The sequence below is a fragment of the Onychostruthus taczanowskii genome, unplaced genomic scaffold, assembly GCF_017590055.1.
Source record: "Onychostruthus taczanowskii isolate IOZ18803 unplaced genomic scaffold, ASM1759005v1 scaffold3, whole genome shotgun sequence".
Taxonomy (NCBI): domain Eukaryota; kingdom Metazoa; phylum Chordata; class Aves; order Passeriformes; family Passeridae; genus Onychostruthus; species Onychostruthus taczanowskii.
The window spans coordinates 23,409,503-23,435,162 of NW_024500349.1; the positions used below are offsets into that span (position 1 = coordinate 23,409,503).

General features: G+C 50.8%; 1 protein-coding gene across 2 annotated transcripts; it reads left to right on the plus strand.

The window, feature by feature from the left end:
* The first annotated feature begins 1,228 nt into the window (after positions 1–1,228).
* ZBTB47 (zinc finger and BTB domain containing 47) lies at positions 1,229–24,378 on the plus strand. Of its 2 annotated transcripts, none has more exons than XM_041408544.1 (6): positions 1,229–1,385; positions 11,439–12,803; positions 16,530–16,677; positions 17,195–17,310; positions 17,660–17,804; positions 18,638–24,378. In XM_041408544.1, exons 1-6 carry the CDS (start codon positions 1,383–1,385, stop codon positions 19,003–19,005), a joined length of 2,145 nt encoding a protein of 714 aa, XP_041264478.1. In that variant the 5' UTR covers positions 1,229–1,382; the 3' UTR covers positions 19,006–24,378. The 2 variants fall into 2 exon arrangements, with proteins under 2 accessions (XP_041264478.1, XP_041264479.1); XM_041408545.1 differs by lacking the exon at positions 1,229–1,385 and adding an exon at positions 6,799–6,861.
* Positions 24,379–25,660: the final 1,282 nt, after the last annotated feature.

Sequence of the window (25,660 nt, forward strand, 5' to 3'; positions counted from 1 at the left end):
GTAAGGAGCTGTGTGCCTCAGTTTCCCCTGCCATAGCAGGATGCAGAGGATGCTCTCAAGAACCAAACCTGCCTTAAACACATCCAGGTGGGGCACCCCCATTTCCTCCAAACAGCATGAAAACATCCCAAAAATCCCATTTTAATCAAATGGACATTACTCCACAACACCCAAACCTGAGCTTTTTATGCCCCAAAAAAAACCCTTGGTGTCTTTCTATTGGGTTTGGGGCAGGGGTGAGGAGCTGTGTGCCTCAGTTTCCCCTGCCATAGCAGAATCCAGAGGATGCTCCCATTTTATGCTCTAAATGTGCCTTAAACACATCCAGGTGGGGTATCCCCATTTCCTCCAAACAGCATGAAAACACCCCAAAAATCCCATTTTAATCAAATGGACGTTACTCCACAACACCCAAACCCCAGCTTTTTATGCCTCCAAAAAACCTTGGTGTCTTTCTATTGGGTTTGGGGGCAGGGGTGAGGGGCTGTGTGCCTCAGTTTCCCCAATTACAGCAGGATCCAGACGATGCTCCCAATTAATGCTCCAAATGTGCCTTAAACACATCCAGGTGCGGCACCCCGATTTCATCCAAAGAGCATGAAAACACCCCAAAAAATCCCATTTTAATCAAATGGACGTTACTCCATGACACCTCAAATTGAGGTTTCATGTCCCCAAAAAGCCTTGGGGTCTTTCTATTGGGTTTGGGGCGGGGGTGAGCAGCCGTGTGCCTCAGTTTCCCCGCCCCAGCGGGATCCAGGGGATGCTCCCGGGGGATGCCGCGCTGCAGAGGCGGCTGTGTCGGAGGGTTTGGGGTGCGGGGACAGGGGACAGGGGGGTGTCCCCGCGGGGGTGGCGGTGGCTGCTGTCGCTTTAAAGGGGCAGCCGCGGCCCCAGCTGATGCGGCGGCTCCAATCAGCGGCCCCGGGGCTCTTGGCAGCCGGAGCCGCCGCCGCTCCGCATTCCTCCGGCTTCCCAAAAGGGGCGAACATGGCGATGGGCAGGATGAGGTGAAGAGGAGGAGGAGGAGGAAAACATAAAAATAAAATTCAAAAAAAAAAAAAAAAGAGAGAGAGAAAGAAGGAGGAAAAGAGAGAGAGAAAAAAAAGATTAAACACAGGGAGAGGAAAATTATGAAAAGGGAAATATAAAGGAAAAGAGGGACGGGGATGCAAGCAGCGCTGGCGCGGTGATTTCCTCCCCCCCCCCCCCCCCCCCTCCCCCCCCCCCAAAAAAAAAAAAAAAAAAAAAAGGAAAACAAAAAGCCACCAAACCAGCAACCCACCCAACCCACCAATTCCTTGTTTTTTTCATGGAGAGCACAAACCCCAGGCCAGCGGAGGAGGACCGGGACTCCTCAGCGCGGAGACCTTTGCATCAAAATGGTAGAGCCTGAACCCCCCTCCCTCCCTCCATCCGCCCCCCTTCTCCCTTTTCCTCCTCGCTTCTATTTCCCCCTCTCCCTTCCCCTTCCTTCCTCCGCGCTCCCGGGGCTTTGCCGACTTCCCAAAGGCCTCGAAACTTGCCCCAAATCCCGGCCGGGGCGGCGGAGGTGGATGCGGGAGGGGGAGGCCGCATGGGCGATGCTGCATCCACGCGTGAGGGGAGAGGGGAGGGGGCCCTGGATTATTTTGGTTTTTGTGATTTTTGTTTTTTTTTTTTTTTTTTTTTTTTTTTTTTGTTTGTGGGGGGGGGGGGGGGGGTTTGCAAAAAGCGCAGCCCGGCCGGGTTTGTGCTTTGCTGTGGGGGCTGCATGGGGGTGCCCCCTCTCGCAAGGCTGGCTTTGGTGAAAACGGCATTAAAAACGCGCCCCCCTCCCTCACCAGCTTTGGGGTGCCTTAGAGGGGGATGGGGGTGCGGAAGGGCCGTGAGGAGGGGTCGGAGCCCTCCCTCGGGGGTCGCTGGGAGGATCTGGGGGCACGCACACACTTTTGGAGCCCCCAGGCCGGAGGATTCGCTGGGAGGGGGGGGCGCACGAGCTGCCGCTTCCTCGGCCATTCCCATTCCCCGGATGACTCCATCCTTTTGCCAATTCCTGCCCGCCTTCCCCCCCCCTCTCCATGGCTGGTTCCCGTCGTGGGCCCCCTTTTCCCGGCGGGTCTGGGGGGGTCTTGAGCGCTCCCCAGCATCCCGGAGGAGCAAAGCTGCAGGGAGGGCGCAGCATCCCCCCCTCTAAAACGGGATTGTCCAGTGCTGCTCTTAAAATAATAATAATAATAGTAATAATAATAATAATAACACCAGAGCTGGGGCTCTCGCCTGCAGCAGTGACCTATTTTATCGGCCGGTGGAGTTTTTTTTGGGGGGGGGGTTTAGTTGGAGTTGCGGAGGGCAGGCCTGAGCTGGGAAGATCCACGGGAAATCCCCCTGGGATGTGCTGGGATCGCGGCTCCTCGGAGCCTCCCCCATCCCAAAAAGTGCGGGGTTGTGGTTGCCCCAGCGCTGGCTCCGTGCCCGTCCCACCGCCCCGGGAAGCGTCCGAGTGGAATTTGGGAAAGGGGAAGAAAGTGCAAGCTTGGAAAAATAAGGAGACGATGATGGGTGGGATGGTGGGATGGGGCTCGGCACCCCCCGAGCATGATCTTGTGGTTAAAGTGGTCGGGTTTGGGTTTGGGTTTGGGTTCACGCTGGGCAGTCACGCTCGGCCTGTGAAATCCCGGCTGAAACCGCGCCTGCATCCCTTGCCAGAGGAGATGCTGAGCGAGCGGGGGACACACCGGGGTGTTTTGGGGAGCCTTTCGTGCCCTGAGGTGGAGATGGAGACACCCAGAGCCCACCCCAGCGAGGAAGACGGGGAAAAGTTGAGAATTCAACCTTCCTTCCACACCCTGCAAGAACCAGAGGAATATTTGCTTTACAAAGCAAAATTCCTCCTTGGAAAGACACGGAGGGATTTATTATTTTTTAATTTTTTTTTAATTTTATTTTTTCCCCCTGGATCTGTGGTGAAATCTCGCTGGGTGCAGACGTTCTGCCTCCATCCAGCTGCAGAGTTTCCCTGAGGATGCTGGCTGGACTCAGCACCGCTCCAGGGGCTTTTCCCGGGGGTGGCCGGAGGGTCCCCTTTGCCACCTGGGCTTGGAATGACGGCGGAGCTTTGTTCTCCCCCGGAGGAATTAACGGAGCGTTGGTTATCAGCAGGCGAGATAAACGGCCCTGTGTTCCCGTCTGGAGCAGAGACATTGTCACCCCCTCCACAAAAATAACCCGCTGCTGCCTTTGGAGGTGGATCCTTTGGAAAAGACAGGGAGAAACGGGACGTCGCTTGCCCGAGAGTTGATGAAATATTGGTTATTTTTAAGATGCAGATTTTTCTGCTCGTGGAAAAATAAGGGAGGAAATTAAAAAAAAACAACCCAGACCTTTTGCGGATGAACTGAATGTGTCAAAAGATCAGAGGGTCTTTGAAGGTTTGGGGGGAATTGCTGATTTTCTTGTTCTCCCTCCTGGAGGAGAAAACTGAGGGCTCTCCACGCTGCTGCATTTCAGCCTTTATAGAGGGGACCTGGGGATGGCCCTGACAAAGTGACTCTCCAGGAAGAGCAAGGGATGAAGTTTTTAATTTGCTGCCACGTTTGCCTGGCCCCAAAAATGTGGGTGTCTAGATGCTCCATGTGGTTTGCATCCTAAATGTCCCCTGACATTCCATGGGTCACTGTAAAACTGGAGGAATGGAATTTAGTGGGCAGGATGAGCTCTGTGCCTCCTGCCCCTAATTTTTCCTTGTTTTTAAGGGAAATTCGTTGTGGTTTTGGGGTGGCTTGTGCAGGGCAGGGGTGGCCCCATTGGGTTTCCTGCATGGGGACATACCTGAGGACTTGTCCCCATGTCCTCTGGGGCTGTTGTCCCCTCTGCAGCCACCTCTCCTGATGGTGAAAACTGGGATGCCTTTGGATATGGGGAAAGACTGACCATGGTGGCGCAGATGTGATGGGTAGAAGACTTAATTACAACAAACTGTCTCTTTTTATTATTATTTTTATGATTACGTCTTTTGCCTGGAGCCAGGGCTGCTGACACCCTGTCTGAGTTAAAGCCCTGCTCCCCGAGCTACAGGAAAAATGGTGATAAAAATACGGATAAAAATATTGCATGTTCATAAAAATGTTAAAGGAAGGATTTGGTGCATCCAGATCCTTGATCTGGGCAACTGGATCTAAAGGAAGATGGCCCATGGCAGGAAGTTGGAACAAGATAATCTTTAAGGTCCCATCCAGCCTAAACCATTCCATGGCTGGATTAGAGGAGCATGGCTGGTGCTTCCCAAAGAGCCCTGATCAAGGCTGGGTTAGGATGGATCTGGAGATGGGGTCATCCCTGGGGTCAGAGCCAGGAGAAGTGCTCTGGGATGGAAAGTCCTGGCCAGCATGATGGGACAGGTTGAATCTTGGATCTCTCTGGAAAGTTTGTGGCTAGGTGAGGAAATGCTGTGGTTTTAGGCTTTACTGAGGGCTGAGTGTGGGACAAACCCTGGAGGTCACATCCCACCAGGCTGCTGATCCACCTGGAAGGTCGTGGTGGCTGCCCCAGGGATGGGCATTGTGGTACCAGGCAGGGGATGCTGCCCTTCGATGGAAACATCATTCAGGAGTGCTTGGGAGGAGGCTCCATCCATCCATCCATCCATCCATCCATCCATCCATCCATCCATCCATCCATCCATCCATCCTGCTGGGGATCCCCTTCCTGCATCCCTGGCTGCCCATGGCAGTGGGGTCCCTCGGGGTTACGATGCCTTTGGGCTCTGCACAAGCTGCCCTCCTGCACCCACTCATCCCTGCTCCTGCACCCATCCCTGCTCCCAGCACTGAATTTGGGGTTCCTGGGGGGATCCTGTCAGCTGTGGGGGGCTCTGAGCCCTGCCTGTCCTGTTGCATCCACGCCCTCCCTCAGTGGCAGTGGCAGTGGGGACATCCCTGGACTCTCTGGGGTGATGCCTCCCCCCGGGCTGGGCAGTGGTCTGGAGCTGGCCCCTGGTGCAGTCCCTTGGCCGACAGCCCGGCTGGGGAGGTCAGCCTTGGGTTTTGTCCTCGTTTCCTCCCTCAGCCTTCTCTCTGCTTGTTTTTCTCGGGCAGGAGAGGGAGGGGACAGTGGCTTTGTGTGTGTGCGTGTGTGTCCCCCAGGCTCTTTCACCCCAGCAGTGACTCTGTGGGCAGTCCTGCATCCCAGAGATGGAGGGCAGCATCCCATCCCATCCCATCCCACTGATCCCTTCCCAGCCCATGCCACTGCCTGCTTCATCCCAGAGATGGAGGGCAGCATCCCATCCCATCCCATACCATCCCATCCCACTGATCCCTTCCCATCCCATCCCGCTGCCTGCTCTGGTGCCAGCACAGTGGCTCAGGGACATCTCCATCAGCCGGGTGTCACTGGCTGTGCCAGGCACTGGCAGTGCCCCCATGGCCTGGCTGTCCTTTCTGCCCTCAGATTTTGCCAGGGCCGTGCCAGCTCTGCTGGAATCCACCAGCATCCCTTCAGGATTTAACACCAGACCTGGCTTTGCCCGGCTCTGGAATCACCTGCAGAGCTTTTGCACCGCGTGTTGGCTCTGACTGAGCCACACCTCTTTCAGCCCTGACTGAGGGGACAGGGACACACAGAAGGGTGTTGCCATCCAGGTTTCGGTGCCTCTGCTCTCCTGGAGGGATTGGGATTTTTCCTGGGATGAAAATAATGTGGCATTGCTGAAGCCCGTGTATTTGTGCAGCAGAGGCTGTGTCTGAGCAGGGGATGGGGCTCGAATTCCCGTGTTGGGATGGGCTCCCAGGGCTTGGCACTGCCCTCTCTGTCACCCCTGGTGGAACGGAGGGTCAGTGTCCTCCATGCCATCACGGTGGTGGCATCCCCCAGGAGCAGCATCACCTCGCTAGGAATATTTGGGGATGGGGTGTGACACTGGGGTTGATCCATCCATCCTTGGAAGTGTCACAGTGGCTTTGCAGCTCCGTGTGCAAAAGGAAAGGTGGAAAGCACCCAGAGCAGCTGATAGGGTTTAAAATTTTTTTTTTTTTAAAAAGCACAAAGCCATTAACCCTCTGTGAGCTGTGCTGTTGGGAAGGCAGAGCCTGCTCCCAAGTGGATGAAGCTTTGTGTTGCTCATCCCAGCTCATCCTGCTCCTCTCCCCATGCTGCTGATGGCGCTTCCAAAAAAACCCCAAATGAACCTTTTCCCCTTTGCAAAGGTGTCCTCTTGGTTGCAGGGAGACAGGGGTGGGGGAAGGAGTAGTCCCTGTTCCATTCCACTGGAACTGATGAGCCTGGTGCTGCTTCCTGGGAAAACCATCCTTGAGCCAAAGCCTGTAAATGCTGGATATCATTAATAAGAAATTAGGAACAACCAAGAGGGAGGGGGGAAAAAAAAAGCATCTGACTGTCCCACAGCTGGACTGATGCTCTTCTTCACCCAGCAGAGGCTGCGAGATGTTTTTTGGGGTGCCCAACACGCCGGGATGAGCCAGGCTCGGGGAGCATCACCGAGCCCCTTCCCCTCGCCTGCTGTCTGTAGCTGCACATGGCTCTGCTTTGGGCACCCCGAAGCCTTTTAGGCAACACGGGAATAAAAAATCACCCCTCGGGGCGGTGTCAGCAGCATCCCTCAGGCCGGAGCGGGACGGGCACATCCCGGCGGGCAGGATGCCGGCGGTGGGCGCTCGGGGCCGTGCCGGCCGGCGCCTCGCCAGGCGGGGCTGTGGCCGGGCTATTGTTTTCCCTTCCTGCTTGTTTTTCCGGACAACCCTCTCGTTATTAAATAAAAACACCCGTCGGAGGAGCGAGCAGACCCCACCCCCAGCGCGGTCCCGTGCCGAGAGCACCCACGGAGAGCTCCCCGGGGAGGGAGGGGACAGCAGAGCGGTGAAGGTAGGCGACAGGAGAGGGACAGGAGCTTTGGGATGTGCTTTATCCCTCTGCCAGCTTCCCAGGCACGGCCGTGCTCCAAAAGGGGTGGTTGGGCAATGGGATGTGCACGGTGCGGGCAGCGCTGCTGTATCTTGGTTTGGGGAGCTGTGGAGAAACACACCATTTTGATAAAAAAATCTTCTGATGGCCTCAAAACCAGGGAGAAAAGGCTGAAGGTTTCATGCAAGGGTCTGGAAGGCAGAGGGCAAGTTGTAGGAGGCCGAGGATTAAAAGCGAAAGCGCGAGTGTTTGGGGTTGTAACGATGCCCCTTTGTGTCGTCCGAAATTTTCACAGATTTTTATTCTGTATAAATGGGAGTTTAATGCTATTTCTTTCTTCAGCAAAAGTCAAGTTTTGACATTAAATAGTTCCAGCCCAGCTTTTGTGTCCTGAAGTGCAGCAATGTCCAAATTGAGAAGAGGGCATGGGGGACTTCTTTTTTTTGAGGAGCAAGTGCTGACATAGTATTTAGCTCCTTATTAAAGCACTTTTCTTTAATGCAATTTAATACTGAAGGTCAACTATGAATGCTTTGGTGGTTGTGTACATCTTGAGGGTGAAAATTTAAAGAAATCCCCAAATTTTGTGCTGAATGGAAAGTGGTTCACAGGCAGCTGGTCTTGTCACCACTTAAATGTGAATTTTATGCCCTAAGACCCCTTGTCTTTGTGCTTATGTGGGAAAGAATTACTCATGGTCCTCGATGCTGTGGTGATGAGGGCGCTAGAAATGAACAAATAATTAATTAAATAAAGAAGAGGCTGGTGAAGGTCAGAGATGGTCTTCTGGGGGACTGAGGATTTGAGTATTTAAATATATCCAGAGTGGCCCAACCTTCTGGTCCTTTGGGGAGGTTTAGAGCTGCAGGAACATTTAGGGATCTTGTTCTCAATAGCTGCTGAGAGAAAATGCTTTTTGTCATAGTACATTGATTTAAATCCAGCAGCAAACACCATTCAGGGCACGTGGGCAGGTGTTGGTGGGGCTGTTTAGGGAAACTGAGGCACGTGGTGGGGTGCAGGTGGAAATGGATCTTGGGTTCCACCTCCTGTGCTGGGATTTTTGGTGGTTTGGCTGGAGAGAGACTGCCCTGCCCCAGTGACAACCAGCATCTCCCTCTACCACCATTCCTTACTCATCCTTTCCTTCCATCCCCTGCCTTTGGGCTCCTCCAACCCCCATCCCTCTCCCCGAGCATCCTCCCCATCCTCTGGCCGTTCTCTTGCCCCAGCAGCTGTTTTGGGACGGGACTTTGGCAGCACCACGTGAAAACTCTCTTAAAATAGAGCTGGAGGGCAGCGTCAGGGCGGGGAGGGCTGGCTGGAGGCGCCGCCGGCCTCTCGGGGTGCGGAACTCACGGCCACGCTGCTTTCTAATAATTTTTAGGGGTGTTTTCTGCGCTGATGATGCCAGAACCTTGCTTTGAGATTGGCAGTGTGTGGTGGGGCCCCGCAGTTTTAGGGTTCACCCTGGTTTAGTGCATCCAGTGAGCTGCCCAGGTGTGCAGCAGGGGATGGAGATGGGATGGGTGACCTGCTCCTGGCCCTGAACAGAGCCAGAGAGGCAGGGTGCTGATGGTGGAAAAGAGCAAAACTCATGATTCGTTTTCTTCTTATTTTTTTTTTTATGTATTTTAATATAAGAAATATTAAAAGGGATATATATTTCAAATATTTGCGTTTTCCCAGAGCAGGAGCCCTGGATTTAACCCTGCCATTAATCCCCATTAGTCAGGCTCCTCCGCTCCGCTGGAGCTGCAGGGACGGGAGCTGCCGGAGGGGCATTTTGGGGCAAGTTGGGGTCTTTTTGGGGATCTCACCCCGGCAGGCGCCTCTTGTCTCGGCCGGGGCTCTGGCTCCGGGCAAGCTCACGAAAAGCATCTGAGAGCAATAAAGAGCAAAAGGCTCCCGCTGACAAGCCCGGGCTGAAGTCACCGGCGGGACGCGGCCAAGACACGCATTGTCCTCGCCGCTGCTGGGACTGATTAGAGCTGCCTGGCAAGGAGCGCCGCTGGGTGAGGGATCAGCCCCCTTTGCCAAAAATCCTCCATCCGGAGGGCAAAAAAAGCCAGCTTTTGTTTTCCAGGCTGGCCGATGCCGCCCCCAGACCCGTTTTCCCCTATTTTGCGCTTCGTGGCTGTGCCTATGCCAAGCTTGGGATATCCCCGGATCCCTGGAGAAAAAAACTGAATTTAGGGATTTCTTTTCAGGAGAAAACCTGGCAAACAGCTAACTGCTCTGCTGAATTCCTGCTGTCTCTACAGTTTTTTGATATTTATTATATCCTTAATTATTTTCTACGTGTCTTTTTGGGGGGGCGCTGAACCATTCAAGATCTCATCAAAATGTTCTTGGCAGTCGTGAGAGGCTCGGGAAATGTTGAGGTGGATGGATGTTCCAGCTGGGATGCAGCATTTTGTAACTAGTACATATATAAAGAATGTTCATGTATTTATATATTTATCTATTTTTATATAAGTAGTTTAACTATAGTTTAGTTTATAATATTATAGTTTAGTTTATATATAATAGTTTAATTATATATAAATTATAAAAAGTATATAAACACTTTTCCTACCTCTTTGCCCTGCTCCAGGCTGCAGAGCCAAGAATTTGGAGCAGAACTGGTTTTTCCATGTTTTCCCTGGGTGCCAGCACTTGCTGGGATTCTCCAGGGCTATCAGGACCATGCAAAACTGAGATCCCTATTGGTTGGATGGGTTGGTTGTGGAGCAGAAATCAAATGAAAATGAAAAAATTTGGCAGGGAGAGGGAAGAGTTTTTTTGCTTGTTGGGAAAACAGAGAAGAAAACACCCTTTTTATTATTTAAACATTTTTGTCTGTGTGTCCTTTTGCCTTTGGCTCACCAGAAAAAAAAAAAAAAAGACAAACAGAACATGTCTTGCTGGAATTTGTGTGTTGATCAAGACTTGCCGTTTGTTCCAGAAAAAATGGGAGTTGAAAATCTCTCTTTGGAGCAGGAGGTGCAGGATAAACCTGGCAGGTTGAATCCTCCCTCTCTGACACCGTTCTGCACCATGTCCTTGGTCACATCCTACAAAGGTCAGGGAAGAGGGTGTTGTGGGGTCTGGATGTGTCTCCATCCAGGATTTGGGTGTTCAGCAAAGGAACCAGAGGGAAAGGGTGTGTCCCACCTTCTTTTAATACAGGATACAGGATTTAGGGCATGGGATATCCCTTGGATTTGGGATGGAGCAGGCAGACTAATCCTGGGGTTCAGGTATGACCAGGAGAGGGGATGAACACCAGGGATGGTCTGGAGCATGTGAAATACATGGGAGTTGGATTAAGTACCCAGAAAACTCAGCCTGGGGAGGGTTGGCAGTGCAGCATTCCCCAGCCTGGGGTTGCTGCTCCCTGATTTGAATTTTTCCAGGTAGTGCCTTTCCCCAGGCAATGGAAAATGAGCATTAAAAAGTGCATAAATCATGCCAATGAATCCAGCTGTGAGTGAGCTGCTGTCGTGAGCGAGAGCACGCAGTGTAGTTCAGAAATATCAGAGGATATTGGGCTTTGTGTTATTATCTGCAGAAGCAGGGAGCTATAAAATCCTAATTTCATTTTATTTAGGGGGTTACATCTCAGCAGGTGCCTAAAATTAGCTTCCTGCTTGGGGCAGATAGCCACCTGGATCTCCATCCTGGTTCAAGAGGTCAGGACATCCTGTGTGACATCTCTGAGTGAGTGTGGACACCTGAGCCTGACTTTGGACCTCCTTGGTGGCCATGGTGCCTACTACCCACCTTGAAGGGATATCAGTGGGTGCTGTTGTGGCTCTGACCTGTCCTTTCACTGGGCCTTCTCTTTGGTTGAGGAGTCTCCTGGACTCAAGCTGGTGGTGGAGCTTCCTGGTACTCCAAAGATGGGGCTGGTAGTGGAGCATTTTGGTTGACATGTCCAGGCTGGGGCTGGTGATGGAGTGTTTTGGCTGGTATCTCCAAACTGGGGCTGGTGATGGAATGTTGTAATTGGTATCTCCAAACTGGTGTTGATGATGGAGTGTTCTTGTTGTTGTCTCCAAACTGGGATTGGTGATGGAGTTTCTTGGCTGGTGTCTCCAAACTGGGACTGGTGATGGAGTGTTATAATTGGTATCTCCAAACTGGTGTTGATGATGGAGTGTTCTTGTTGTTGTCTCCAAACTGGGATTGGTGATGGAGTATTTTGATTGGTCTCTCCAAACTAGGGTTGGTGATGGAGTTTCTTGGCTGGTATCTCCAAACTGAGGTTAGTGATGGAATGTTTTTGTTGGTATCTCCAAACTGGGGCTAGTGATGGAGTATTTTGGTTGGTATCTGCAAGCTGGGGCTGGTGGTAGAACTTCATGGTTGGTATCTCCAAGCTGGGGTAGATGACAGAATGTTTTGGTTGGCACCTCCAAAGTGGGGCTGGCAGTAGAGCTTCTCAAGTGACATCTCTGACTTGGGGATGCATGGACAGGCATGGATGGCACGGCCAGAAGGGTGTTTTTGTGGGGAAAGAGCCCTGAAAGATTTTATTTCTTTCCTCCCCACAGCTGATAGTCGAAAAGACGACTGACTACCCTTCGGCTGAGTACTCCCTGGTGGAGGATGTAGCCCTCCACTTCACGTGTTTGATGGACAGACTGAACGAGCAGCGCCTCTTTCAGCCGGACCTGTGCGACGTGGACATCGTGCTGGTGCAGCACAAGAGCATCTTCCCGGCGCACAAGGGGGTCCTGGCAGCCTACAGCCAGTTCTTCCACTCCCTCTTCACCCAGAACAAGCAGCTGCAGCGTGTGGAGCTCTCTCTGGAGGCCCTCACCTCACAGGGCCTCCAGCAGATCCTCAACTTCATCTACACCTCCAAGCTGCTCGTCAACTCCTGCAATGTGCAGGACGTGCTGAACGCGGCCGCTGTGCTGCAGATGAACAACATCGCGTCCTCCTGCCAGGACCTGCTGGACACGCGCTCGCTCAGCCTGGCCACTGACATGGCCCTGCCCGCCGAGGGCTGCGCCGGACCCCCGCCCTACTACTGCGAGATCAAGCAGGAGGTGGACGCCCCCCACCCCAAAATCTACGCCCGGGAGGGCAACGACCCCTTCTCGGTGCGGGTGGAGGATGGGACGGGCAGTGGGACGCTCCCCCCCGGCCCGGCCAAGCAGTACTACAAGGAGGAGAAGGATGGAGGTCCTGGTGCTGTCTGTAAGATGGAGGGTGAGGAGTCTGAGGAGGACCTGGACAGCCAGGGCTCCTACAACCGGGAGCAGATCATCGTGGAGGTGAACCTCAACAACCAGACCCTCAACGTCTCCAAGGGCACGGAGGGGAAGGCGGCCGCCAGCGAGGCGGCCGTGATGGGGAGGCCGGATGGGGATGGGCGCGATACGGAGGAGGATGGGGAGGAGGAGAATGAGGAAGGGGAGGAGGAGGAGGAAGAGGAGGATGATGCAGAGGTGGGGGAGGAGGAGGAGGAGGAGCGCAGCGAGGAGGAAGATCTGGAGGAGACGACGGAAGAAGAGGATGATGATGATGAAGATGCCTCAGAGATGAAAAGGGAAAAGAGCGGGCAGCCCCGCAGGGGCAGCCGGGCATCCAAAGCCACTAAACCTGCCATGGCAACCAGGTCCCAGGAGATGGCCAAGGTGGAAGAGGAGGAAGAGGAGGAAGAAGAAGGCCAGAGGGGAAGGAAGAGAAAGAAGGAACAAGATGGCTTGGGCCAGAAGGTGAAGCTGGAGGAGAAGCAGCATTATCCGTGTAAGAAGTGTCCCCGGATCTTCAACAACCGCTGGTACCTGGAGAAGCACATGAACGTCACGCACAGCCGGATGCAGATCTGCGACAAGTGCGGGAAGCGCTTCCTGCTGGAGAGCGAGCTCCTGCTGCACCACCAGACCGACTGTGAGAAGAACATCCAGGTGAGCATGGATCCATCCAGGGCATGGATCCCACCGGGGTGAACATCCCACCAAGGGGGAAATGCCTTACGCCAAGGTGGAGCATCCCACTAGAGATGGATGTCCCACCAAGGGGGGAATACCCCACCAGAGTGGATGGATGTGCCATCAGGGTGGGGACATCTCACCAAAGGAAGAGCATTATTGTGTTTGCAGGGATCCCCGTGGCAGGGAGGAATGATGAATCTCACTCCATGTTCTCAGAAGGCTAATCTATTATTTAATGATACTATATTATATTAAAGAATACTATACTAAACTATACTAAAGAATATAGACAGGATACTTAGAGAATGCTAAAAAGATAATAATGAAAACTCGTGACTCTTTCCAGAGCCCTGCCACAACTTGGCACTGGTTGGCCAATAAGACAAAACAACTCACACCAGAATCCAATGAAACAATCACCTGTGGGTAAACAATCTCCAAACACATTCCACATGAGCAAAACACAGGAGAAGCAAATGAGATAAGAATTGTTTTCCTTTTTATCTGAGGCTTCTCAGCTTCCCAGGAGAAAAATCCTGGGCAAAGGGATTTTTTTCAGAGAATGTGAATGCCACAGGGCATCCCACCACTGTGGGACATCCCAGTGAGGGAAGGGCATCCCAGGCACCACGGAGGTCATCCCATGCAGTTACACCATGGGATGGGCTCATGCTCAGATAATATTGATGTTGCAGTTGGCACATGTGTAGTGGTTTTGGTTGTTAATTTGAGATTTTGAGATTAATTTGAGATATGAAATTTTTCTTCTATATGCAAAACCAGCACAATATGGCAGTTGGGAGGGAACCTTCTTTCACCCATGACTTGTATTCAGACTCAGGAGGGTCCCACAGTGGCCTGGAATTAGAGGATTTGTGCCAGGGGGGCTGTGGCTTCCCCTTGGCTGCCTGGGTGGAAACACGGAGTTAATTTTTAAGCAGTAATTTTTGAGCAGTAATTTTTCTTTTGAGTTTATTCAGTTAATCTGGATAAAACACTGCGAGCCCTTGATGGAGACAAACTCCAGCATTCCCACCCAGGCTGAACCCATTTTAGCTTAATTTGAAGATTTGCTGACAGGAGTTAAAATGGTTTTAATCTGCCTTTTGTGCTTTTTTTGTGTGCATTAGCAAATTTCTGAGTGCGTTTGACATCCACGCATGGCTTGGGCTTGGTTTGGCTTTCCCCTGTGCTAATGAGATCCTGTATTGGCAAATTGACTTTGTTAAATCAGTGCAATTTTAGGGGGATAGGGAGGCACCCAATCAGAGCAGCAAGCACATGTGTTCCTGAAGATCCCTCCAAATTCCCATCTCCTAATTCCTGATGAGCTGTTTTACAGGATGCTGCTGCTAATAATTACAAATATACCAATTTATGGAGAGCTTCTCCCATCACCCTTCCCACCAGCGACCAGATTTTGATCTCACTGCTCTCCTTGATGAAGGTAACACAACCCAAGTGCCACTGGAGCCCTTCACTGATGACATCCCAAATAAAACAGGGAATGAGGCAGATCTTGGCAAGTAGGGAACACAGAAGTAGGAACACTCTTGGCTCATAGGTGAAGCAGTCACCCTTTGGTGCATCCTTCTGACAGATTCACAGCTCTGAAGTTGCTTTTTTGGGATGCTTTTTCCCAGAATGGATGAATGTGGCTTCGATACCTGCGTGGTGGTGGCTGTTTCAGGGCCTAACATAAAACCTGGGCAGTTAAAAAGGAGTTTTACCAGAATGTTTATTCAGCTTCATCTGCTTTCTGGGTGGATAACATGGGGCTGTCACCTCATTGCTTTTTTGTTTTGCCCCCTCCTTTTTATCCCTTTTCCAAATAGTTTTGGAATAGGATGAACCACGACTGTCTGTATAGTGACCTCCTTCTGCAGAAAAAGGGATCATTGTCTCCCACTTAATTAAGCATTTTCAATTTTACAAATAGCCAAATCCACTCCATTTGCTCTGATAACATTTAATAACTTTATTAACATCCCATGGAATTATGTCTGGATGGAAAAGGATTTTTTTTCAGCACTCTACCTATAACAGTTTTTATTTCTTGTGTTTTAATCAGATCCATGGAGGGACTATCCATCTTTTCCCAGTTTGGTCTGCTTCTTTCTTTCCCTCTTTTTTCTCCAAATTTCATCCATAAAGCTTTAGGATTTAAGAACCATCCTGCTCTCTATGTTCATTCCCCATCTCCATAATGTGCATCCTACCTCTACCACCTGAAAAATGATTCATCCTTTGCTTTATTGAGTTGTCCCTCAAACTCTTTTTATTGCCAGTTTCAGTATGGTTTTCCTTTTAACCTGCTAGAATTTATATCCTCATTTTTTCCCCTCATTTGGACATTATTTCCATATTTTTTGAGTGACGATTTTCAGCAGTGAGTGAGGACACACAGAACTCAGTCCTTCAGAGTGTTTGGTCTGAGCCCTGGGGGTTTTTCTACCTCTGCTGCTTTCCCTCTACCTTTCATTTTGAAATTCCCCTGCCTATTTAATTTTAAGTGGAGAAAATGGATATTGATGTGTCTTTGATATCAGGCTCTAGTCCTGAATTTGCCCTGAAATATCCCTTAAGACAGAGATAAAGCTGTTCTGATCTGTGGAAATACATACTTGGGAACAGTAGGACTTGGGAGGACTGCTCATGTTGACATTTGAGCATGGCAAGATGAAGATGTTGAGGCTTGAGAATGGCTCTGTGACCCTAATTTTTTCCTTTGGGGCACCTAAATATAAATACAAATGGAAAAATACAGTGACTTCACAGCATAATGGTGTGTTTTCCATGGTATCACATCAAAATTTGGTTGAGGCCCATCAAGGAGCATCTGTTGCTTTGGAAAGGAGGAGAAATGGAGGAATCCCTCCCCAGGTTCACTGGTACAATTCAGCCACGTTGTTGCAAGATGCCTTCAAGGCATGAATTATTTTCTCAACAAATCTGCAAGGCGAGAAGGGGTAGTTTTATCCCTGTTGACCAAAAGGAACGTGAGCCATGGAAAAGTAAAGGGGAAGGAGTTGACCCTTGGCTCCTGGCATGGTTTCCTTGGTGGATATTCCTCTCCTGTGTTTCCCTGAGCACTGGTCTCACATGCTTCCAAGAGGTCTCACACGGAAGCTGGAGCTTTTCCTGGGAATTTCCAGATGAACATTGGACTTTTTGGAGCTGAAGTGATTCTCTGCCTTAACTTCTTGGGGAAGAATTTGCATGTCACATTGTTCTCCAATTTTTGTCCTTTTGGATACCATGGAATCATAGATCTGTTTGGAAAACCAATTTAGTGGTGAAATATCCATAATATCTGCTGAAGACTGAAGTTGTACTGCCCTGGATAGGGATTCTCCTTCTTTCCATAATTTTTGCAAGTTTCCAGTGCACAGAGGGTTGGGTTATTTTAGATAAGATCTTCGTTTAGGAACAAAATTCCCAGCTGGGAATAGGGCATGAGCTGTTGCTTATCCAAGTTCTGATACAGCCATTGATGAAGATTTCACATCCTTCCCTAGAAGGTCATTGCCCCTTGCTCAACCTGTGGTTAGAAATACAAAGTTTGGAGGTTTTGAAGTGACAAGGTCTATATCAGACTTGCTGGTAGTTATGATTTTTGATATCAGCTGTAGCTTTCACCATGATGTTCTCTTTCCATGGATGAAGCTGCTTCCCTGACCACCTCCTGTGTCCTTGCAGTGCGTGACGTGTGGGAAGGGGTTCAAGAAGCTCTGGTCTCTCCACGAGCACAACAAGATCGTCCATGGCTATGCAGAGAAGAAGTTCTCCTGCGAGATCTGCGAGAAGAAGTTCTACACCATGGCCCACGTGCGCAAACACATGGTTGGTGAGTGTGGGAGGCACCACGGGGAGATCTTGTTGGGGGTGTTGTCTATCAGTTTGGCAATGAAAGGTGTTTTCTGTTGCTGTCATGTTTTCTTACTCTTAGGTGAGATTTCTCACATCCCCATCTTGAAATATGGCCTGATATTCAACGCTGAGCCAGTGTCTGCTCAGTGCTGGGTTTGGACGTGGTGCTGGGGAATCCCATTTATTTTATTGGTCAGAAGTGTTCAGAGGAAGGTTTGAAGTGTAACCAGTGTAAAAGGACCAGACCACACGAGTGCTGGGCTTTGAAAAGCCAATTCCATGTGACAACAGTGGTTGGGTTCCTGGGCCTTGGAGCCACCAAAGAGATCCCAAAGAATGGGGGTTTGGAAGGGAAATGCTTGAAACGTCGCTGCCATTTATCTTCCAGAGATCCTTTGGGTTTGCTGGGGTTGGGCACTGGGAGCCAGAGCTGGGGTGTGGGGAGATGGATGGTGGTGGTGTGTGGAGGCTGCTGACCTGCACTGTCCCCCCAGCACACACCAAGGACATGCCCTTCACCTGTGAGACCTGCGGGAAGTCCTTCAAGCGCAGCATGTCCCTCAAGGTCCACTCGCTCCAGCACTCCGGGGAAAAGCCTTTCAAATGTGAGGTAAGGCAGAAACACTGATCTGGGGAGAGATCTTCCACTCCCTGGGGCTTCCACTGTGCTGTGTGCCACTGCAGCTGTAGGGATGATCCCACGCTTTTCCAAACTTTGCATCACCTCCTGGTTTGAGAGTCCCTTCGCCATTATGATGAAACTTACTCTATGCCAGGATCTGTCCCAAAAGATTGCCTGGACTTTGCACCCACCCAACCTGCAAACCTAGCTGGGTACGTCCCAAAAAAATGTGGGGGGTTTCTTGTGTGGGTAAAAAACAGGATTTCCTTGCTGCTGGTGATTTGAGGGAAATGTGGGGATATTTTGAGTGCTCATCAACAACTCCTCGCCCCCACAGAACTGCAACGAGCGCTTCCAGTACAAGTACCAGCTGCGCTCCCACATGAGCATCCACATTGGCCACAAGCAGTTCATGTGCCAGTGGTGTGGCAAGGACTTCAACATGAAGCAGTACTTTGATGAGCACATGAAGACGCACACGGGTGAGACCCGCCCCTTGCCTGGCCCCAGATCCCTGCAGACAGGCTCTCCCTGGAAAGAGTGATGGGATGGGGGTTACATCTTGGGGTTGGGTGGCAGGATGGGGTTTTGGGGGAGCACTGATAAGGCCCCAGTCAACTCATTCAACAAGAATTTTGGAAAGGCTTGCAATGGTTCATGATCTCTGAGATGGACACACAGGAGAAATACCAACAAGGTCTTCTCAAGAGGTCAAAACAACACAAAGGTTTGCTGGCAAACTTGAGGAAAACCAGGGAACTTTGGCAAAGGTTTAGTATAGCATTCAACCAACACAAAACACTTCTCAGGGCATTAAACTTGGCCCATTCAACTTAGCAAACTTTAAACACGTTTGATGTTGAGGTACTCAGAATATTCCAAGGAGAGGGAATTAGAAGAAGAAAGACAGAAAAGATACAGAAAATCACATATAGGTAGTTTGTAACACAGGCTACCAAGCCCTGGGTTCAGACAGAACTTCCAAGAAAAAGGTAGGGTCTAGATGAATGTGATGGCATGGTGTTTAGCTTTAAATACCCCTTGGTCCTCAAAGGCCTTTCTCCCACATGGAACTTCTGGTCATTTGGCCCTCAAGAGGTGGATTAGGGGAGAGTGGAGCATTGCCTCCCTGTGTGCCATGACTGACAGACATTGCCAGGCTGGGATACAGGCTCTAGGGCTGGGATGTGGGGCCGTTCACTGCCTCACCAGGGCAAGGCACACACATGCACCCCAAAATATCTCAAGACATGAAATATTCCCAGTCTCTGAAGAGACTAACCAGCAGCTTCTCGCCCTCTTCTCCCACCCTCAGGGGAGAAGCCCTACATCTGTGAGATCTGCGGGAAGAGCTTCACCAGCCGCCCCAACATGAAGCGGCACCGCCGGACCCACACTGGGGAGAAGCCGTACCCCTGCGACGTCTGTGGCCAGCGCTTCCGCTTCTCCAACATGCTCAAGGCCCACAAGGAGAAATGTTTCCGCGTCAGCAACCCCTTGGCTTCGGACACGGCCGTCCCCCAACCCGCCACCAGCCCGGCTCCGCTGCCCCCCGGCCCCGGCGTCTCCCCCCTGCCCCTGCCGCTGCTCCATCCTCTTCCACAGACCCTCCCTCCTCCTCCTCACCTACCACCGCCCCCTCCCCTGTTTCCCGCGGGGAGGATAAATTCCAACAACAATTAGGTGCCCCACCCCTACCCCGGCCACGCGCCTGCACGGACTGCTCTGCCCTTCGGGAACGCCTTTCCCCCGGGGAGCCAAGGCTTTGCTTGCTCTCTACCCCCCTTTCCTCCTCATTTTGGGGTTGTTTTGGGTTTTTATTGCTTTTTCTCACCCATCATTATCCGCAGAGAGGGGGAGCAGGAAGAAACCCCCCCCCCCACCCCTCCCCGAGGAGGGTGGGTGTTGTGGGGGAAACTGCCGTCCGTCCATAAGGGTGTAGGTAAAAGGTGTCACTCTCAGTTTCATCTTCCCACACGCTGGCATCACCTTCCTGCTGGGATGCTGGTGAGGCTGGGAGGAGCAGGATATCCGGGCTTGAGCTTGCTGGCCGGTGCATCAATATTTTTGAAGCCGAATTCTAGTTAGTGGTGCTTGAATCCCTGTACTGTAAAGCTGGTCTTTCAAGTCAGGCTCTTCACCCACGGGGTTGAAAGGTGGGCACCCCAGGGGAGCCTGTCACTGCCAGCCCCAGTGGCCCGTGGCAAGCGAGCAGATGTCCCCATTGGAAAGCCATGAGCACGCTCTCTTTAGCAGCCCTCCACACGTCTTCCGTCCCTACAACAGATTTTCCTCCTCCACAGGCAAAAGCACAAACACCCACCTTGCATCTCGGGGCATCTGCAACTCGCTGTCGGTTCCGTTTCGGGTTGCCCTAAGGGAGCTGGGTTCTGGTGTGCCATTTCTGCTAATCCCAGCAGGAGCTGGGCTCCTGGGGATGCTCTGGAGTCGGGGAGCTTTTCCTGGGAGAGCTCAGGTACCTTTGGGAGCGGCAGGAGGGCAGCCTGGGACAGAGGAGTAGGACGCTTCTGTTTCTCGGCAGAGTCGGCCCAGAATAGTGCCTTAACAATCTGAACAAACCCCAGAGGGATGGGTGAGCTCAAGGTTGGTCCTACTGCAAGGTTCAGAGCTAAAGCAGGACCATGGGGATGATGATGTCCCAGTCTCCAGTTTGTTGCCTGCTTTGCTCTCCCAAGCTTCACTTCTCCTTGTGGTGCTGGTTTCCGTTGCCCTGTCCTGGTTTGGGGGGACCAGAGGGGACCAGTGAGGGTTGTGGTTGTTTTGGTGATGCCCTGTGATGTTGCTTAGTGCTTGTCGAAGATGTTGAAGTCGAGCTGGTCTTTGGTTTCACTTACAAATAGTATGGCTGGCTTCATGCTGAGGAGGAGGAGAAGAGGAAGGCTTTGCTGTCATCTTTTTGTTGTGCACTGAGGTCCCAGCAGGGTCTCTCACTGCTGTGCTGTGCCCCAGGGTGCCATGCGTTGTCCTGACCATGGCTGTGGGGTTCCTGCCAGGGGAAGTGTCCCCTGTGGAGTCAGAGAGCACCCAGCATGGGCAGAGAAGGGCTGGCAAGAGGTGGGGGGGTGTTCCAGCTGATCCTGTGCTTCTAAAACCGGTGTAGGTCAGGTCATGGAGGAGGTGGTGGAAGCACTGTTGGTAGGTAAGAAGGAAAGAGGTCACTGAGTGGGCTGCAGGAGCCTTTTCTCATATCCAGCTTGTGCTGGGTGACAGCAGAGGGGGGACAGGAAGCCTGTGAAAAGCCTTGGTGCTTCGTCTCCTGGACCAAATCAGCAAAGCAACTGGGCAGCATTTAGGCTATCCCTGCAGAGATGGGATGATTCAGTCACGTGCTCAGGGGCTTTGCTGACTGGGGACATGCAGGAGCCTGACGGGGACAGGACCAGGGAGCATCTTCTGTTCTCCCGAGTGCTCTTTGAGGTGTCTGGTGTCACCTCCTGCTGAGTGGTGCCCCACTGGTGCCCGGCATCTTGGGAAAGCTGACTGATGTTAGCATTTTGGGGCCACAAAGTCCTTTTCATCTTCATGTTGGCTGGGATCCTGTGGATCCCCAGCGTGGCTCTCAGTACCAGTGAGCTCACGCCCATCTTCATCTGCTCTGAGAATGAGGAGTTTGCTATGGCAGAGCTGCCTCACCTTATTGACCTTCTCAGGTCGGTTCCAAAGGCTTCTCTGCTGCCCCCCTCCATGACCCTGGGGCTCGTTAGGATGGTGCAAAGCCTCAAACACACCTGTGAGGGATGAGGGCTTTTGGGTCTGAAGGGACCATGACCCATACTGGAAGGTGTTTGCTTTGGAGAAGCATTCAGTGAAACCCGTGGAGGTGCTGGAGTGGTCCATGCTGTCTCCTCCTCTGCTGCCTCCCAGATCCCACCCCTTGGGCTTCCTTGAGTTTCTTTCCCCTGATGTCAGCCTTGAGACAGGATGGGAGCGCTGTGCCCTGAGGAGGGCTCACCTTATTTTATGGTTTTCTGTCATGGAGCCCATCAGCTGATCGGCTTCCCCCAGTGTAAACATCCATGCCAACATTGTGCTCCCTTATTCCACTCTCCTGGAGGTGGCTTTCCCTGTTCCCATCCCAGTTCATCCTCTCCCACTGAGGACCTGCCACCCTTGGACATCTCTGTGAGATGAGAGCACTTCCTTGAGGCTGGAAGCCCAGCGGAGAGCCCAGTGACTGATCCCAGCCACGCCCGATCCCCTCTGAGAGCCTGCTCGTAGAGCCACTTGGAGACGTTGAGATGTGACCATGCACACAGCACTTTGGAGAACCAGATCCCTGCTGCTCCCTCCCCTCTCCAAGGCCTGGCTAGTTCCCAGGAGTCCTACAAGGCCTCTGAGCCCTTTTGTCTACACCCTGACTCAGCCCCAGTTGTGTCTCCATGTCTGGTTTTCGTTCATGTACTGAGAGCTCAGACGAGTCGCTCCCGTAGTGCCTCGTCCATCCCGGACCCATCCTGGCCGGCGCTGTTGCACCCCTCGGGGTTAGACAGGGCAGGAGAGCTGGGTCCGTTGTTTTCAAGCTTTTTATGTTTTACTTCAATTTTTTTTTAAATTTTTTTTTTTTAACTCTTGCACCTTAATCTCTCACATCCCTTCTTTGACAGACCGCGAGGGTGGAGAGGGGCTTGATTTCCATTACGCAGTTCCTGATTACGCCGTAGCGCAACCTTCAGCTGACAGCTCTTCCCACACACCTAAATCCCAGACCTGTCTGGGTCAGAATTTTTTTCCACCCCCCACTCCACCCTTCATTTGGACTTTGGGGAGGGAGGGGATCATGTGGGGAGGGTCACTTTTGGTTTATATATCCCAGGAGCCTGGTAGCACAGACCAGTTCGCCTCACGTATCCATGAGGCACGGCTGGCCCTTCGGACCACAGCCATAACCCTGGCGCGGTGGGAAGGTGATGGATGGGTGGGAATGGCTGTGACAGTGCAATAGAGACGAGCATCCGCTGCTAGACAACTCTGAGGTGACTCTTGGTTTGCCCGAAGTCAGGAGGGAAGGACAGACGGACAGACGCCCTTTGTTCACACGGACGGCGAGAGCTTCCCCACGTGCAGCCCTGCCTAGAGACACGGAACCACGATGGGAGTTGGGTTGAACTTACAAAGGAGGAAAATAATAATTTTTAAAAAAAAGAAGAAAAAAAAGATAGGAATAAGAACAACCTCTGTAGCATGGAACTTGAAGGAAATGAATGAAACCCCAAGCACTTGCCTCAAAACTAGTTTCTCATGCCTGGTGTTTGGCTCTGAATTATTTTACGGCATTCAGTATCAGTTGCCCAAACATGCCAAGTTAAGAGTGTATCGGTGGCTCTACAAGTGTGAACAAACTAAACGAAGCACTTTATTCTGTATAGATTAAGGGAAGGCGGGGAGGGGAGGGGAAGCTTGGATGCTTTTCGGAAGCGTCTTAAGTAATGTTCTAGGAAATGTATTATTATTATTATTACTTTTTTTTTTTTATGACCATGTGTAATCAATATATGTTTATCTTTAACTCCAAGTACAGCAGTTACTCTCTTTGGGATGGTGTGAGGAGGGGGAGGCTGAGATGGTTGGATTACTCCATCCCCGTGGGGCCAGCTGAGGCAAGTCATTGTCTACCGCAGGAACGGGCGAGTCTTGCTTCGTCGATGGTCCCGTTGGCCAATGTCCAGGAGGTCCCAAGAGGTTCATCAAAGCCACCTCCCAAGGCACAACTCCCAGTCAGACATGCCCATCCCGAGCCATCTTCTGCCTGGGGGTGCTGGGGCTGCTCTCTGTGCCGCCCACGAGCGCTACAAGTCACGGTAGGGAGGCTGGTTTGGGTTGTCCCTTGAGGCCAGGTCCTTGGCCATGCTTTGAAATCTGCTTTTGGCCTCTCACCAAGGCACGTTGGGGCTCACTGAGCTCTGAAATTGGTGAGAGGTCAGAAATGGGCCTTTCCACTGCGTTCTCCCAGTCTGGAAGTGTTATGACTGTTACCAAAGAGGTTGCAAGTGGAAGGACTCAATCAATAAACGATTTGTCTTTTATAAAAGAAAACCGAAAGCTCCACCACTTTCTTTTGTTACCTTAATTTTGCTTTATCTTTTTCTTCCCTCCTCATTTTTTTTTTCCCTCATTTTTCTTTTAAAAGGGTTTTTTTTTCAGGCAACTGTGTGAGCAGTCAGAGATGGGGAGGATGAGGAATCCTGTGGAATGTAGACTGCTGCCACTGCTTCGCATGTACAGGCTCTGTGTTGGGTTTGGTGGGAGGTGTGCGAGTGTGTGTGAGACAACTTGACTGCTGTGGGGCCAACAAAAAAAGCTTTTCAGGGAAGGGTGATGAGTGGATAGAAGAAGGAATTTTTACAACCCTGGGGTAAGGACTAAGCACCTCATCCTGGCTCCATCAGGTTGGTGTGAACTCTTGAGTAGGGGCTCTCTGATCTCTATTGGCAGTGGAGAAACCAAGGAGCACATCCAAAAGCACCCAGTGCCTTTATTAATTTAAAATGGAGGAGGGGGAACCTCACCACCAATATCAGCATGGATATTGGGAAGATAATGGAAGAAGAGATGGTTTTCCCTCAGCCTTTGGATGTAGTCTTTGCCATGTCATTATCTATAGGGAGACCTGTGCCACTGAAGCTGTTGCATCTGAGCCAGGAAACCACCAGGCAGCAGGGAAGAGTGATGTCTCTCAGCATTCCTGGTGGCATTTCTTATCTGATGGCCTTTAAACTGACACAGCCTCTTGGAGGTGTGGAGGAGCATCCCCAGGCCACACCTTCACTTGGTGACGTCCAACTTTGCCTCCTTCCTCAGACCAGCATGTGCTGAGATTTGCTTCTTGTTGCTCAAACAGTGGGATATTTCAAGTTCTTCTGGGTATTTTTATACAACAGCTATTTTTCCTTTTATAGTTTCCTGCCCTGTGCCATTGGTGGCTTCTCCACAGCTCTGTAATGGATGTGAACCACACTTGAGCACTGAACTCCAGTTTATTTGAAACACCTTGAGCCTTTATCAGGGACCACATCGCAACAACTCCTGGAAGGTCAGCAACAATCTCCTGCTGGCTTCAAAAAACCCAGAATTCCTCCAGGAGAGCCAAGAAATGTGGCAGGATTAAACCTCTATGAGGATCATCAACAACTTCCCAGGCTGCATTCGGCAAGAAAAGCTGAAGCAAAGGTCAGAATCACCGAATCATTAAGGCTGGAAAATACCTTCAAGATCACTGAGTTAGCCTTTGACCCATCACCACCTTGTCAGCCAGACCAGAGCACTGAGTGCAACTCCCACTTATTCCTTGAACACTTCCAGGGATGGTGTTGCTGGAGGCAGGAGGTGGGATCCTGACACTGTAATAAATGACTTTTTAAAATTATTACTCTATGCAGGGATTTTTTAATTTTTTTTTTTTTCTGAATTCTTATCCTTTCTTTTTCTGCCAGAGCTATTTGGAAGAGTCATCTTTAATTAGCTTGGGAATTATCTACATGAATTTCTGCAGAACTAGGCAGAAGGTGTTTATTTCTTTTCCGTGCATTTTTCACACATTTGATTGTTTCAAAGATTTTTTTTTTTTTTTTTTTTTTTTTTTTTTTTTAAGCTGCTTTGTGACAGCCAGTCACCTTGGATTTTGTTTTCTTTTGAAATATTTCATTACTGTTCTGATGTGATTGTCCTCTAAGGAGCTTATCCTGTAACTTCCTAAATCCTTCAAATGAAACCAGGACAAGACTCTGGTTCCTTTACTTCCCTTGAACTCTTTTTTCCTTCCAAACATATTTCAGTTTCTCCATAACTGCATTTTGACCTAGATTGGTGATACCAGAACTTTCATACCACTTTGAGGCAATTATTTTGCAATGTTTGTTTTTGTTATTTTTTTGAATTATTATTGATTATCAGCCCTGTTAATGGTACTATGACGTCACAGAATCATGGAATTGTTAAGGTTGGAAAAGACCTTTAATCTCATTGAGTCCAACCACCAACCCAGCACCACCACCACTTTCATCACTAAACCATGTCCCTGAGTGTCATATCCACATGTTTTTTGAACACTTCCAGTGATGGTGACTCCATCACTGGAACTCCACTGCCTTTTCCAGTGCTTTATAATCCTTTCCATGAAAAAAACTCATCCTAACATCCAATCTAAACCTCCCGTCACAGCTTGAGGCTGTTTCACCCTGTCAGTGTAAGGATCCAGCTTCTTTCTAGTCCTGGGTAAACTCTTAGTTGTGATATCCATTGGGAAGAACTGTAAGGATACAGATCCTAAAATTTCAGCTCTCAAATGAGGGAAAATAACAAGAAAAGGTGAGGCTCTCCA

Bases quoted from the DNA above. Each gene is read 5' to 3' on its own strand.
- ZBTB47 (XM_041408544.1), top strand. The intron at 12,804-16,529 runs GTGAGCATGGAT...GTGTCCTTGCAG, and splicing joins ACTGTGAGAAGAACATCCAG to TGCGTGACGTGTGGGAAGGG. The intron at 17,311-17,659 runs GTAAGGCAGAAA...TCGCCCCCACAG, and splicing joins AAAAGCCTTTCAAATGTGAG to AACTGCAACGAGCGCTTCCA.